General features: G+C 43.1%; 1 protein-coding gene across 14 annotated transcripts in view; it reads right to left on the reverse strand.

Annotated features, from left to right (window-relative positions):
* Positions 1 to 5,861: 5,861 nt before the first annotated feature.
* The window catches only part of RASGRP3 (RAS guanyl releasing protein 3), a 299,643-nt gene continuing 289,664 nt past the window's right edge, over positions 5,862 to 15,840 (reverse strand). For all 14 annotated transcript variants that reach the window (XM_033938594.1, XM_033938597.1, XM_033938599.1 and 11 more), the window contains one exon: positions 5,862 to 6,445. In XM_033938594.1, the coding sequence (XP_033794485.1) occupies positions 6,437 to 6,445 (9 nt within the window). In that variant the 3' untranslated portion in view covers positions 5,862 to 6,436. The remainder of the gene's footprint in view (positions 6,446 to 15,840) is intronic.

A 15,840-nucleotide genomic window follows, 5' to 3' on the forward strand; every position in this document is an offset into this window, starting at 1 on the left:
AGCGTCTGCTTGCCCAATTTTCATTCTGGCCATGTGTATCGCAGAGAGAACCTGAAGGCAGCAGAATGGCATCCGAGCCTTCCGACTCAAAGGAGCACTCCTGGTGCCTCCCTGTTGATGTATGTAAGCCCCTGCTGTGGCATTGTTAGAAAACACCCTTACTGCTTTTCCTTCCAGGGTGGTTTAGAGATCGCTCAATACCAAGCGTATGGCTCAAAGCTTTAGATAGTTGATCGACCAACTCTTTCAATGGGGAGAATACTGGCCCTGGATGGAGTGAGCTCTACAATGAGCACCCCATGTGGATAGACTGGCTATTGTCCCAAGAATAATCCACTTGGTGACTCAGGAAAGCATCTGCCTGAAGCCACCAGTGCTGGATGTTGCGGTCTGGCTCCATCCAGGGAAGGGGCAGTGGAAGAGGAAGACGCTGAGGGGACCGAGACAGGAGGGATTCCTGCAGAAGCTGCATATGTGCCCTGGCCTGGGCCCAACCTTCAGGGAAGCCAACATGGATCCCAATACTAGAAGATAAAGCCAAGGAGTAAGTTTGGAAGTGCCAAGAGGTCCATGATCTGTTTCTGGAGCTTCTGTTTGTGGGACAAAGAAAAACACATCCTTATAACTTGTTGAACTGAGCTCCCAGATATTCCAGCGTCTGAGATGGTGTGAGCTGGCTGTTCTTGAAATTGACAATCTATCCCAGGTGCAGGGAGCAAACACTGTTTTCCCTGCCTGCTTGCTCCCCAGACTGGACGAAGCTATGATCAACCTGTCAGTCAGATAGGGATATACTTGGACACCCATTCTGCGTATGTGCGCTACCACTACCACCATCAAGGTGCAAGGGGCCATCACTAGCTTAAATGTGAGGACTGCGAACTGGAAATGCTGCTGGAGAACATGAAATCTGAGAGGTCCGGAAATATAGGGCTATGAAGATAAAACTGTCAGTTCATGAGATGCAAAAAATTCCACTGGAGCCACTGCAGCCAAGACTGAATGCACCTTCCTTATATGAAAGTGCTGGATCCTCAGAGATGCATTGACTGCCTTGAGATCCAGAAGGAGCCCCAATCCTCTGAGCCTTTCTTAGGCACGATAAAGTGTAAGGAATGTCTGCTGGAATCCAATTCGCTTTTGGGGACTGGCTCTGTAGTTTGAATATTCAAGAGACACTGCAGTGTTGCCCAGACCTTTAACTCCTCTAGCTTTCTTGCTGGAGAACCCAGAAGGAAATGGGTGGGGTGGGGTGGGGGAAGAGACATTCCCAGTCCTGGAGAAACCCCACCAACTGGCCTACAATTCAAGGAGGCATGGCTGAAATATTGGCAGTATGGGCCCTTCTTAAAAGAGGGGCTGGAGTGAGAACCTGAAGCCTGCTGGCATCTGGAAATGCTAAAGTGTTGCCAGAGCCCCTGGGAATATCATAGGGCGGGGGATGCTGAATTCTGGTGAAACCAGCATGAGGGACAAATGCCATCCAGAGAGAAACTTAGGATGGTGGTCCGCAACAATGGCCTAAGGTCATCCTGCCCCTTGCCAAATGACATCCAATCGTTGAATGGAAGCCTGCTCAGCGTCGCCTTAAGAGGCTGAATCTCCAGCCCAATGGCAGATCCAAAGTCCTTCAAACCAACACTGTATAGGCTGTAACCTTGCCTAGAAATCTAATGAGGTCATTTAAAATGCATCCACCACATAATTTATACCCTCCAGCACCAGCTGGGGGCAAACGTCCTCTGCTGAGGGCACCTGGCATAATCTTGTGTGACTGGTACGTGCTGCAAACAAGGTCGCTGTTGCCACCTTGATGCCCAAAGAATCCATCTCAAAAAGTATCTTTAAAACCATGTCCACCCTGCAATCCTGGTGGGCGGATGTTGACTGAAAGAGCCTATGTATGGAGGGGTCCTCACCCGGATAAGGGCCCACTAAAGAAGGCACTGGTTTGGAAGCGTGCGGCCCACACCTCCAGCTGCGCCATGTGAGGCAGGTCCATAAGATAAGCATTCCACCTGAGCTGGATAAAGTCCAGGGAAAAGCCACACCTGGGCAGAGGCAGTGTCCCGATAGACCCCTGCTGAGGACTTGGGGTGCTTGCGTTTTATACCTCCGCTAAAAACAGACTCTGGGTGGGATATTTTCTGGACCCACTTTGGCTCCCCAGCCGTAGAGGCTTGAAGCTCCTGCCTCATCCCCTTGCGCACCACAGCATGTGGTACAAAAACACTTCACTGGCAGACTGGCACAATCCTCATGAATTCAATAGATTAGGAGCTGAGGAGTCCATCCCTACCGGTTTTATGCAAAATTGAGTTTTGAGGCAGAAAAGAAACTGCAAAAAAAGTTTGATAAAATCCAAGATAGCCACTGCCAGTAAATGTGCCAAAAACCCATAGAAATGATTTTTAAAATATTTTAAAATAGGGGTTTTGGAAGTGGGAGACCTGAATTCTACCCCCAGAAACTGTCAAAAATGCCACCACAATTCTCCCATAGGCTATAATGGAGGTATACTCATAGTCTCGGAAGTGCCATGCCTGTAGGCTCTTTACAGCTGAAGTGAAAATAATTTCTGCCTCAGAAGTGCTCCAGATGGTCTAAGATCTTTGGGCTGCTAGTCGGGATGGACCCTGACCGAAACCTCCAGTCCCTGGGAACCTCTCCATGCAGCCGGGGGCGAGAAAATGCTGCCTGCACCCCGTAACCCCAAAGGTATGCAAACAGCCTTAAGCCTCTGACAAGGTCAGAAGGCTAGCTCCCAGGGGGACAATCATAGAGCACGAAAGGTGGCACACAACAGGCTATAGCCACAGGTCCACATGAACCTTGCCCTGTGAAGCTGCAGTCTGGTTCAGCAGAAACTGCTTCCTTTCCCAGGCAGTGAACTGCTCCAAAGGGGGTCTCATGGCATCCAAGCTACTGCAAAAAAGAAAAAAAGAGCAGAGCAGAGCAGCAAGACTTCTGCATGTTTGCTTGCAGAAATGAAACCTGCAGGGGGCTCTATGTTCCTCAGCCATGTGGGAGGAGCAGATGAAGAAAATGTATGGATTTCTCAAGTCCCAGTTTGTGGGGATAGATTGAACTCCTACTGTACAAAGTTTGGAGTGGATGTAACAGAATGAAAATTACCCCCCACATTACATAGTAATTTTTAAAATTCTAAATAGCCTTCATGGGTCAGACAAAAGTAGCACTACTGTGCAGTCCACATTACCTTTGAGCTTAGGCAATTCTGACAAGATTAGCTGTCTTAAATTCACTACTTGCCACTAAATGTGTTCAAACTAAGGCTATCCAAATCTATTTTTGAAAGTAATAAGATAGGTATTCAGTCAAACACCAACAATCGACCATATGACTTTAAATAGATAGGTTTTCAGTCCAAAGTTAAATGTACAAACAGGCTTATACTGTACATATAAGTGGCCTGGTTGAATATGTGGAGGGGCATAATCAAAAGAAACATCTAAGTCTGATTTGGACGTAGGGTGCTAGTCACCCAAAGTCAGTAGTGACAAAATGTCCATTCTTGAAAAGTACATCCAAAATATATATTTTTTAAAAATTGGCTGTCTGTACATCCAGGTGTTTGATCATCCAGACCACCACTGCATCTATATCACATTCTTAACCAAAAATTTATCCAAGTCTGAGATGTCCATAACAAGATCATTTGGATGTGGGAGGGGCCAGCATGGTGATGGACTGGCCACCCAGACATGGCAACAGAGCACTAGGGCACCTTACAGGGCACTGCTTTGAACTTTACAAAAAGGGTGCCACATAAACATCTCACCAGTACTCCCTTATAGGTCATGGTGAGCCCCTCAAAACCCACTATACCCACCTGTCTACAACCCCAATAGCCTTTATGGCTGCAGGTGGTACCTATATGGCAGTACAGTGGGCTCACATTTTTCACCGTGAATGTAGTGGTTAGAGTGGCTTATAGGTCTGGGTCCTCTTTATAGTTCACTAGCTCCCCCCCCCCCCCCCCCCACTGACTATTTAAGCCACCTCTGTGCAGCTCTACTAGGCTTTCTTATGCCAGGTGCTGATGTTCCAGAGGCAGGTATGTATGGTTTTATTCTGAACTTTGTGGGGGTACAACGGGGTCAATGAACACGGGGGGAGTGTGGGGGGGGGGGTCTTTACTTTGTTCCTGCAGTGGTTATCTGGATTGCAGCCCTCGAAGAGGGACTTAGTCGTCCTGCAGGGATAATCGAATACTTCACAAGACTGCCTAGACCAGGGGTGTCAAAGTCTAGGTCGGCTCACATCCTGCCCTAACCACTTCTCCAAAAATGCCCCTTTCAGCTCTGGGCACATAACGGGATTCATAGACCTAAAAGTTCCTGGATATGTCTAAAATCCATTTCGATTATTGGTACTTGGACAACCTGTCTTATAGATCATCCATGTGCCAACTTGGGTGGGTTTTTAGATGTGTTTAACTTTCGATTATGAACCCCATAGTACACATCAAATGTAACTTCTCTGTATAAAGTTACATCTATTTGTGCAGTTCCCATAAAAGTTATTGGGAAAGTGGCTGAATTTCACTGCTCCTTGTATAACTTTTACCACCCCATGTAAATCATATGGGGGCAGGATCTGCTTAGTTGAAGGCAGCAAGAAGGCATGTAAAAGATTGCTCACAGAATATTAAAGTATGCACCATGATTTGATGGCATAGACTTTGCCGGCGGGTATGTGCATGGACGGAATTTGGGCAGAATATGGGTGGAGCACTCAGGTATGTATGCAAATTATAGAATGGTATGATTTAAATGCAGTCTAGCATACATTTAGGCACAGAGATTTATACCAGCTCTAGGACTGGTATAAGTGATCAGCCTTACATATGAGCATGTTTTCAGCTGCTTGTTGGTATTCCACAAAGAAAAGTAAATATCAACTTTGCTTTAGAGAATAGACTTTATAGGTCCTATAACTAGCACCAATGATATCATTATGACTTCTGTGTTCCCAGGGCATATATGGACTTTTGCATATTGGTCACATTGTATGACAATTCAGATTCATATTGTATTGTACTGTACTGAATAATGCAATCTGCAAACAGTAATGCAGTCTTGGTTCATTTCTTTTATTCAATGTCTTTTGAAAACTGGTTTTAAAATTAACCAGGAGCTGTGTTTTAGGGGTTAATTTTGTAACATACTTTTTTCGTGTAGAACAGCATTTTCCATGCAACAATAAACTGCTAAAATTGCCCAATGTATATGCTTGTTAAAAGTCAACACAGAATTTTGTTATATACTTTTAGGCTTTCCCAGCAGTAAAGATGAGGTGAAGTGGGGGTGGGGAATATTTTTACTAGCACATATATGTACAGAGCTACTCCTGCCTCTGAGCAGCAGCTTTTAGGGAGGCAGTTGTATAACAGCACATAGGTTACATATTACCTTTATAAAATATGTTCAACATATGTGCCTTGACAGCTTAGGTGTCTAAACCCAAATAAATAATCTTATAACTTTATCTCAGTAGTATTTCAAGATGAGTTACATTCAGGTACACTAGATATTTCCCTGTCCCCAGAGGACTTACAGTATGTTTGCACCTGAAGCATTGGAGGGTTAAGTGACTTGCATATGATTATAAGAACCAGGAGCAGGACTTATAAGTCCAGGGTTCTAACCATTCTGCTACTCTTCCACTCTGTCATTTTCCCCTACATATGTAGAAAAATGAAGCAACATCTATTAATATTGCTAGAATCACTTTTAAACCCCTTTCAACAGCTTGAGGCACATAGCTTTTGCTGTATCCAAAAAGATTTTCATGTGACACCCGCCCCCCCCGTCCCCCCCCCCCCCCCCGTCCCCACTGTTGTACATTATTTAATCACCACGTAAATATCTTCAGAACATAATCCAGGAGGTAAGTTTTTCAACAAAACATTTAGACAACTCATCATTTACAATCCTCCTGTTTGATATTTATAAATGAACATCTCCCAAATAAAAGAAGAGCAGTTTAAAAAAATTATATACTATTGAGAATTAGAGCAAGGGTGTCTTTGCCCTATACCAAATTGTTTTATTTGGAAATATCATACCCGTTTTACTGCTCTTGATGAGTTCATGAAATGTGACATTTCCACAGAACAGCAGTAATTATGTCTCTGGGTTCCTAGGAGTGATGGAATCCTGCAAAAATCTGTCCTCCTTGAAAGTAAAAGCTGTAGTGTAAGCAGAGTGTCATTTTGGGACCTTTTGACCATCTTCATGTGCAGAACTCAAACAGCAAGAATTTGCATACTCTAAATAGTCCATCACACTAGCTCTGACAAGAAAAGTTCATATATGGTCACAGAACCGATCTTCTAGTTTCCAACAAATGACCCGCAGGACTGTCAAACCAATGGCCCTCTTGATTTTTGTTCAGCACTTACAGCCAGTAATCAGCTCTCCTGGAGACAAGAATTTAAAATAATGTGGTTAGTTTGGCTCCATGAAAGCATCCACTCATATTTTTAATGGACATACTTAAAGTGGTCCATAGGAAAACCTAACTTTCTCCAACAAAATATTTATTTCTCATCCCTTTTTCCTCCCCTCCCACTCCCCAATTTATACAGCCTTCATTGTTTTCATTGTTAAATCATTGCTTTCTACAGGGAACTTTCTGTGCTTATTTTCATATATTGATCTGTACTATCCTGGCAGCAACACTCAAATTTACCACCACCCCTCAGTACAAACTGGTTTCAGCAGCAGGTTGCCAGTGTTGTAGTAATAGCTAGAGCTGTAGCCTTTTTTACCAAAGCAAATTTTTGTGGGTATACAAGGTCTGTTCAAATAGTTCCAGGACAGTTTGAATTGTGCATCGATGGGAAGTTCTTTTGAAACACAGAGTGGTGTCAAGTAGCTTGAAACCTCACAAGAAACCTTTTTGCTGATCTGTTTTCATCTCCGAGCTACAGCAGTTTTTATGAAAGTGTGTTTTCATGATTGGCTATGTTTCATCATGTGCAACCTCAATGAGCAGTATTACAGCGTGAAGTTCTGTTTAAATTTGCTATGACTGCTACAGAAACTTATGAAATCTTGAAAGCGGCTTATGGGGAACAAGTCATGAGTCATGGAAAGTGTTTTGAATGGTATTCACGCTTCAAAAGTGGTCTTGAATTAGTGGAAGACTATTCGCGAACTGGAAGACAATCAGCATCAACTGATTAGGATCATGTTGATCAAGTGAAGGTTCTTGTGCGAGCTAATCGGCAATTAACTGTTAGAGAATTGGCAGAGGAATGCAACATCTCTATTGGTTCAGGCCACAACATTCTAACAGAGGGAGCAGTCATGGTTCTTGCATCACGACAATGCGCCCGTACATGCCGCCATCAAAATTCATGAATTTTGTGCAAAAAATGTGATGATAGTTCTTCCCAAGCCACCTTACTCGCCTGACTTGGCCCCTGCTGACTTCTTGTTTCCTAAACTTAAATCCATACTGAAAGGAAAGCGATTCAACACCATTGAAGACATAAAGCAAAATTCAACGAAGCAACTGTAGGCAATTCTAGAAATTGCGTTTAAGGACTGTTTCCAGAAGTGGAAATGATGTTGGGAAAAGTATATATGTAGTGAAGGGGAGTACTTTGAAGGGGACCCGATGGAATAAGTTGTAAGGTTAATAGATTTTTATAAAATCTAATATCCCAGGTTCGAGATGACAGTGCCAACACCTATTAGACTTGGAACTATCTAATTTCTGCAACTGAACTGGAGTCCAAACTGCTCTATGTAACAAAAAAACCCACGTTTGTCTCATAGATGCAGATACCGTACATCTTATCCTCCAAGTCCAAATTTGTGGCCATTGAGACGCAGTAATCTGATGCTTTATCTCAATGCTCCAAATGCCACGAAGATCATTTATTATTTTATTTTCCCTTGATACTTCAATTTTGGAGATCCATTTGGGATCAGGTAAACAAAGTAATGGAAAATCCATTGGCACTTAACATATGACACTGCTATTTGGCACTATGATAAGAACTAAAAGCCAAATATCATCTCACAATAATAAACTTCTCTTTATTATGACAGGGGTTGCCATACAGCTTATTCTAAGGAATTGGAAAAACTGGGATAGACTGAACTATTCCTTTTGGTGGGAGTCTCTCTGTCATGTTTTTAAGATGGAACGTAATATGGCCAAACATCAGGGATATTATAAGAAGTTTCTGAAGATTTGGGAGCCATTGACAAAATTTTTCACACATCCAGGGTGGGTGGGTGGGAGGGAGGGTTGGAATGTATTTTTCAATTCTCAATTTGAGTGTAGTTCTTATATATAATTATGGGGGGGTGATATTCTTTTTGTCATAGATTATAAATGTAAATGTATTTAAGTGTTTTTATAGAATTATATGATTGTATTTTATTTTGCACTTACTTATGGCTTTAAAATGAATAAAGAAATTAAAAAAAAAAAAAAAGAAGATTTTTATAAAATCAGTTTTGGAACTTGTTGAACAGATCTCATACATGGGTATTGTCCCAAAGAAAATAAAACTCTCTAGAAATGGTCCTGGATTCTTATGGGGAAAAATGGACACTGAATGGCATTTAGGAGGAGGATGAGGCTAGGGCAGGCTCAATAAGGCAAGCGTGGGGATTTCATTTTAAAATACTTGTCAAGTATGTGTGTTTAAACTTTCCAGTAGCCCTGCACTCCTTGGCATTTTCAAAGCAAATTCTGCTGGAAGTATCCCTTTGAAAAGTTCACAGACCCTCGGTGAAAATAATTTTATCAAAGGCTGCCTAAGCAGGGAAGACAAATAGAAGCAGTTGTTTAAAAATCTATGTACATTTATGGAAGTACCCTATCACAAAGCTGGTGTAAGCATTTACACTTTCTCTGAAGCAGGTGCAAATGCCCTGCCTAAGTTTGCATGGATACAAGCGTGTGTAATTTATAACCTTTTTTATGAGGATAGGATGGGATACAAATCTCTTAACAACATAAGGGTCTCTTGAGTTTTAAATACTTTGAAAATCCCATGAGGAGTTCTTCTGTCCCAACTTTATCCTGGTGGTGTAAATATTACCACTTTCAAAGTGACTATTGACTCTGCCAATGCACCAACTTGGCATCAATGGCATACCTAGCATATTTAATACTCCTCTATACAACAAAATTATTATCAGTAAAAATCATGAAATGAAATTAATAATATTGTTTATAATTGCTGATACATATCGATAATAAAAGTCAGGCCGAGTTTTAGTCATCTGTTATTTTTAAATTCTCTATAGAGAATGCATCCCCTTATTGTTTGCACCCAGGAAGAACTGCTCCCATCATCCTGCCCATAGTGCACTACTGCCTAGCATGATTTGGATAGCACCTTGGTGAGAATATTCATTAGTGGTTAAGGGAACGATCTGGATAATGGCAACAGTTATATTAGTGAGACAGAGAGGGGCATTTTTGATAGGACGTCTAAGTCTAATTTTGACGTTTTGTAAAAAAAACATCCAGCAGAGAAAATGTCCATTTTCAAAACAGCCAGATGTCTATCTTTTATTTTTGAAAATGACATGTAGACGTTTTGGTCCTTAGTACATCTCTCTTTTAGCCATTTTCAAAAAAGTCCACATGAAAAACACACAAAAGCAAGTTTTGTTTTGCAAATGTACCCAACTACCTTGTCTGATGACTTCAGGGGAATCCTCATCAGCTGAGCTGATTTCAGGGATTCCTGCCAGCTCAGCTGATGGGGATTCCCCCTGCCAGGAACAGCTGAACTAGCAGGGAGATTCTTCTCTCCCTCCCTGCTTCACAGGCACACATCCCCTGTAGTACACCTCCAAACTAACCAAATAAAAAAGCTGCTGAGTACTACACCTCTCCCACCAACATCCCCCTGACATCCCTGGACCCTCCAAAATCCCCCAATACCCCTGTACCTTTTGATGACAAATTGGCAGGAGGGAAGCCAACTCTCTTCTGCCTATAGAGCCATGTGCTCTGAATGACAGCCTTTCCCCCTCTCAATGCATCTTTATTTATTTGCATCAATGTAGCACCCATTTGCTTATCACAGTCCTTCTGCACAAAGCCATGGGCATCGTAACGTTAAATCTCTAGCATGGGATGAACACAGAGGATATCTAATTAGAATATGAATGGGCAAACTTTCACTGGCCGAATCCCACAAAGGAGATGGTTTGGATAGGCTGGAGTGATCTTCAATGGCAACTCCAGTAGTTGGAACCCAAGGACAGTACCGGGTAGACTTCTAAGGTCTATGTCTCAGAAATAACAAAGAAAAAAGATATTTTAATTTAATCATGAAATTGTAATGCATGTGATTACAGGGCAGACTGGTTGGACCATTCAGGTCTTTATCTGCCATCATTTACTGTGTTACTATATATTGCTGAACTGATGTATTAAAAATAGCCCAATGTTGTTTATGACGTTGTCTAGGTCAGTGGTTCCCAACCCTGTCCTGGAGGAACACCAGGCCAATTGGGTTTTCAGGCTAGCCCTAATGAATATGCATGAAGCAAATTTGCATGCCTATCACTTCCATCATATGCAAATCTCTCTCATGCATATTCATTAGGGCTAGCCTGAAAACCCAATTGGCCTGGTGTTCCTCCAGGACAGGGTTGGGAATCACTGGTCTAGGTAATATACACCATCAATCCACAACAGCATATAATAAACTTCAAAGTGCCTACTTTCTAATCAATCTTTTTTTTCTTCAGATAATACATTTCTAAGTACCTCTGTGGTCTTCAGTTCCAGCCAACCACCAGCTAAATTATTTGAAGGCTTGTTTCTCTTTCTGGCTTTTATTCATCATCAGACCTTAGTTTTTTTTAAGTGCTTGTGCTCTATATTCTATGTTTTGTGCAAATCAATAAGCTTTTCTTATACAACTTTAATATAATATAAGTTTTAAAGTTGTATAAGAAAAGCTTATTGATTTGCACAAAACATAGAATATAGAGCACAAGCACTTAAAAAAACTAAGGTCTGATGATGAATAAAAGCCAGAAAGAGAAACAAGCCTTCAAATAATTTGGCTGGTAGTTGGCTGGAACTGAAGACCACAGAGGTACTTAGAAATGTATTATCTGAAGAAAAAAAGATTGATTAGAAAGTAGGCACTTTGAAGTTTATTATATGCCGTTGTGGATTGATGGACTTTATATTGCTGGGCATGGCAAGTTTTCTATCCACAACTTGCATCTACTGTACTGCTTCAACATATGCAAGATATCTTCAGCATCAAGTAAGATGATGCATGCCATCTGTCAACTGCATTTGTTATACCCCGGCCATGTGTATCACTGGTACTCTATAAGTAGGGATTTTCAGTGTCTAGATCAAAGCGTCGGTACCTTATTGACCTACCTCTGGAATCCACACACCTATCCCACTGCATTTCATATACAATTTGTTCTCCACTGCACACACTCGCTTTTAGCTCTAGTTTCATCACAGTTCTACTACATCTAGCTCTAACCTTCATAATAGGAGCTTTTCCAGAGAAATCCACTATTTTCTTAAATGGATGAGGAGCCTTTTCAATTGGATCACCTCTTCTGCTGCGAAACTCACTGCAGCTCTACAGGATGTTGCTTGGGGTTAGCCATTGGTTACAGTCCTCAATATGCACTTTCCTAGAGCTTGAGTTCTCAGCGGCCATATTCTTCAGACTCCATCTGAATCTATCTCCTGGCTCCATGTCTCTGACCTTCATATCAATGTCCAGGATCATCTAGCACATATTCTGTGTTCAGGAAAATAATTATTTGGTGACAAAGTGGAGGAGATTCCACAAACGCTTGTCACCAGCAGAATATATCTACCATCTAAGAGTCAATCCTATTCTCAAAAAGCAGGATCATCCAAGTTCTTGGCTTGATCCACCAGGTTCTTCACACACTTTCCAGTGCCACTCATGGTCATAATCTTTTGGACATGCCTCTGTTCCTTCAAACAACCCTCCAAGAGAGTCTTCTTTCAATTCTCAACAGACTTCCTTTCTTCACAAAATCAAGGCTCTTCTAAAACTCAACGTTGTAGAGCCAGTAACCCCTTGCCAGAAAAACCAGGGGTTACTTCCTATTCTCAAGGAAGACAGGAGGTCTTTCATCTGATTCTCGACCTCCAAGCTCTCAACAAATTAGAGACTTTATGCCCACTTCTATACAAAGATGAGTGACTGTGCTCTCTAGACTTCAAAGAGGTGTATACACAAATCCCTGTCCTCCAGCCCACTGAAAGTTCCTTCGCATTTGCCTTGGACATCACCATCTTCAAGCAAGGTGCTACCCTTTGGCCTAGCTTCCTCTCCCACAGTATTTACAAAATGCCTAGATATGGTTGTGGCAATTCTTCCTGCTCATGGATTCCAAGTACTTCCTTATCTAGACAACTAGTTAATCAAAGCTGCATCGCCTCATCCAGTCCAGTCAGCTATGCAGGTGACCATAACTCTTCTGGAACTTCTGGGATTCGAAGTAATTACTAAAACTCTCATCTCCAACCATCTCATATCTTAGAATTCATAGAAGCGGTAATCAACACCACTCTCTTATGCACTTACTTGCCACAGCAGAGAAAAGACAAAATGATTTCAATTCGGCAATCATATGTCTACTCTTAACAAAAAAATTTTTTTTCAGCAAGACAGGTGTTATTTGGGACACCTATCATCCACAGTTCATGTGACCCCCTTCACCCATCTCCACCTTAGACCAGCTCAATGGAATCTAGCGTCTCAATGGTCTCCGGCTAGATATCCACTATCCCACTGGATAAAAGTCTCTCACCTCATATTTATAGTAATGTAAAACTGATTGCAAACACATATTGTAACTCTATGTTTTATATTGATTCATGCACTGATGTACTGTGAACCTCATTGATGTTTCAGTTTTATATTCTCTTGTATTTTTCCAAATCTTAATAAACTTTCATGGGAAAAAAAAGTCTCTCACCTCTACGTCAATCTCTACACTGGTGGTTACATCTAGAAATAGGCAATTTCACGAAATAGTGTCGTCAACACAGTATACGTGCAAGAGAAGCAGAGTGCTCTAGATCAGAGGTGTCCAACCTGTGGCCCAAGGGCTGCATGCGGCCCTGTGAAGTATTTTGTGCGGCCCCGGTCGAGGGCGATGCAGTGTTTTATTCTTCTGCCCCGGGTGTTTACCGTCTTGCCGACTCCCTCCTCTGTCTTGTTGCAGCGTTTACGTGCGGCCCCAGAAACATTTTTTTCGGTCAATGCGGCCCAGGGAAGCCAAAAGGTTGGATGCTCCTGCTCTAGATGATAGGCTTATCAGATTTCTTCACCACATGATTGCATTCTCAATGCCAAGGTCTTACACCATATCTTCTCAATACAGGGAACTTCTCAGATAGACCTGTTTGCATTTCTCCATAATCACAAGTTACCTCAGTTCTGTTCCAGACAGTTCTCCCCATATATTGCCTGGAAACAGCAGCTTTTCTTCTGGATTGGTTACACAAGTTCCTGTATGTATTTCCGCCAATCCCTCTTGTTCTAAAGACGTTATTTAAACTCAAGTGAAAACCAGTCACCATGATTTTTGTAGCTCCTCAGTGGCCCAGAAACCTTGGTTCTCCCTACTGCTTCAGCCGAGTGTTAAAGATCCAATTCCATTACAGATCTTTCCATTTCTGCTCACTCAGAGTCAAGGTTCTCTTTTACATCCCAGACTGCAGTATCTACACCTAACAGCTTGGTACCTCTCAAGTTGAGCTCAAAAGACTTTTATTTTTCTGCCCCAGTTGAAGCCATTATAGCTGCTTCCAGAAAACTTTCTACTCAGCAATGCTATCAGTTCAAGTGGACACGTTTTTACCACATGGTGTAATCTCCATCACTTGGATCTTACAACATCCTCCATTCCTTCTGTACCTCTCCAACTCTGGGCTTAAAACCACTTATCAGAATTCACTCAGTGTTATTAACGCATACCATGCCCTTTCAATAATAAACCTCTAACTACTCATCCGCTGATTTCCAAGTTTATGAAAAAAATTCAACCACATTACCGCCACATACCTAGATACACATTGGCTCCCAGTACATGCATATATACTTTTCAAATTGTACTGCACACTATTCAAAGCCATAAATGGAGATGGACCAACCTACTTGAATGATCACATGACCCGGAACAACACATCCAGACCTAGGAGAACACAGGCACCCTTTACTAGTGCTGCCCGATTCACGATTTGAATCGGTTCACCAATTCACTTTGGGTGAATCGATTCAAATCGATTTAAATGTTAAAAAAAAAAATTGGCTTCCCGATTCGGACCCTCTCCCCTCACCCCCCAAAGCAGGAGTGGCAGCGCTGCACTTGCTGGCTGGCTGCTGACACACCTGTTTTAAAGGGTGAGGAGGGAGGGTCAGTTGGGAAGTGCTGCTGTCCGGCTTCCCTCCAGGCTTCCCCGAAGGACTGCCCCCCTCCCGAAAGGCTGCACACACCCCCGGGAAGGCCTCCGTGTTCCCCCTGGCCTCCCTGAACTGTTTACCTTATAGCTTTAGCCTGCAGCCGAAGATCGCGCTTACAGCATCTTTCCAGTGCTTTAAGCTGTTTCCTCCGCCACAATCCTGCCTCTGATATCAGAGGAGGGGCGGGACCGCAGCAGAGGAAACAGCTCAAATCACTGCAAAGACGCTGTAACCGTGATCTTCGGCTGCAGGCTGAAGCTATAAGGTAAATGGTTAAGGGAGGCCAGGGGGAACACGGAGGCCTTCCCGGGGGGAGGTGGGTTCGCAGTCTTTCAGGGGGGGAAGTCCTTCAGGGGGTGGGACAGGTCTTGTGGGGTCGAAGGCCTTCAAGGGGGGAACAGGCCTTTAAGGGGAGGGACAGGCCTTCAAAGGGGGGACAGGCCAGGGATGGTGGCATAGGCCTTCAAGAGGGACAGGCAGGCCTTCGGGGGCAGTTCTTCGGAGGGGGGTAGTCCTTCAGGGGGTGGAACAGGCCTTGTGGGGGTGCAGGCCTACAAGGGGGGAACAGGCCTTTAAGGGGGGGGACAGGCCTTCAAAGGAGAGACAGGCCAGGGATGGTGGCAGAGGCCTTCAGGAGGGAGGTGCAGGCCTTCAGGGAGGACAGACCTTCAGGGGAGGGGGGCCCTGGTGTATAAGTACACAGAGGGAAGGAAGGGGGTTCAAAGAGATGTGCATATGCCGGACTTTGGGGGGGAAGAAATAATGGGTCTAAAAATAGAGGAGAGGGAGAGAGATGATGGATAATGGGATTTAGGGAGGGAAGGAACAGAAAGGGAGAGAAGTTGGACACGAGGGATGGTGTGGAGGGGGGATAGAGATACTGGATAGGAGGGTAGTTGGGAAAAGAAAGGGAGAGATGGTGGACCCTGGGGTGGTGGGGAAGGAGGGAGAGATGCTAGATGAAAGGGTAGTTAAGAAAAGGTGGATCTGTGGATGGAGACGAAAAAAAAGAAAGATGTCAGACCTCCGGGGCAGGGAAGGGAAACAGAAGGGGGAGGACAGAGATGGCAGATGGATGGTTAGAACAAAGAAAGAAGAAAGAAGGAGACCCTGGCACGCAAGTTATCAGAAGACAACCAGAGCCTGGGACCAACAAGATTTGAATAATGACCAGACAACAAAAGGTAGAAAAACTAATTTTATTTTCCATTTTGTAATTACAATATGTCAGATTTGAAACGTGTATCCTGCCAGAGCTGGTGTTAGACCAAAACCGTGGGCTAGGATTTAAGAGAGAGAGGAAAAGTGTTTTTTGTTTATTTTGTTTACCCCACAGCGCCAGTGTG

Source organism: Geotrypetes seraphini, chromosome 3 (assembly GCF_902459505.1).
Source record: "Geotrypetes seraphini chromosome 3, aGeoSer1.1, whole genome shotgun sequence".
Classification (NCBI taxonomy): Eukaryota; Metazoa; Chordata; class Amphibia; order Gymnophiona; family Dermophiidae; genus Geotrypetes; species Geotrypetes seraphini.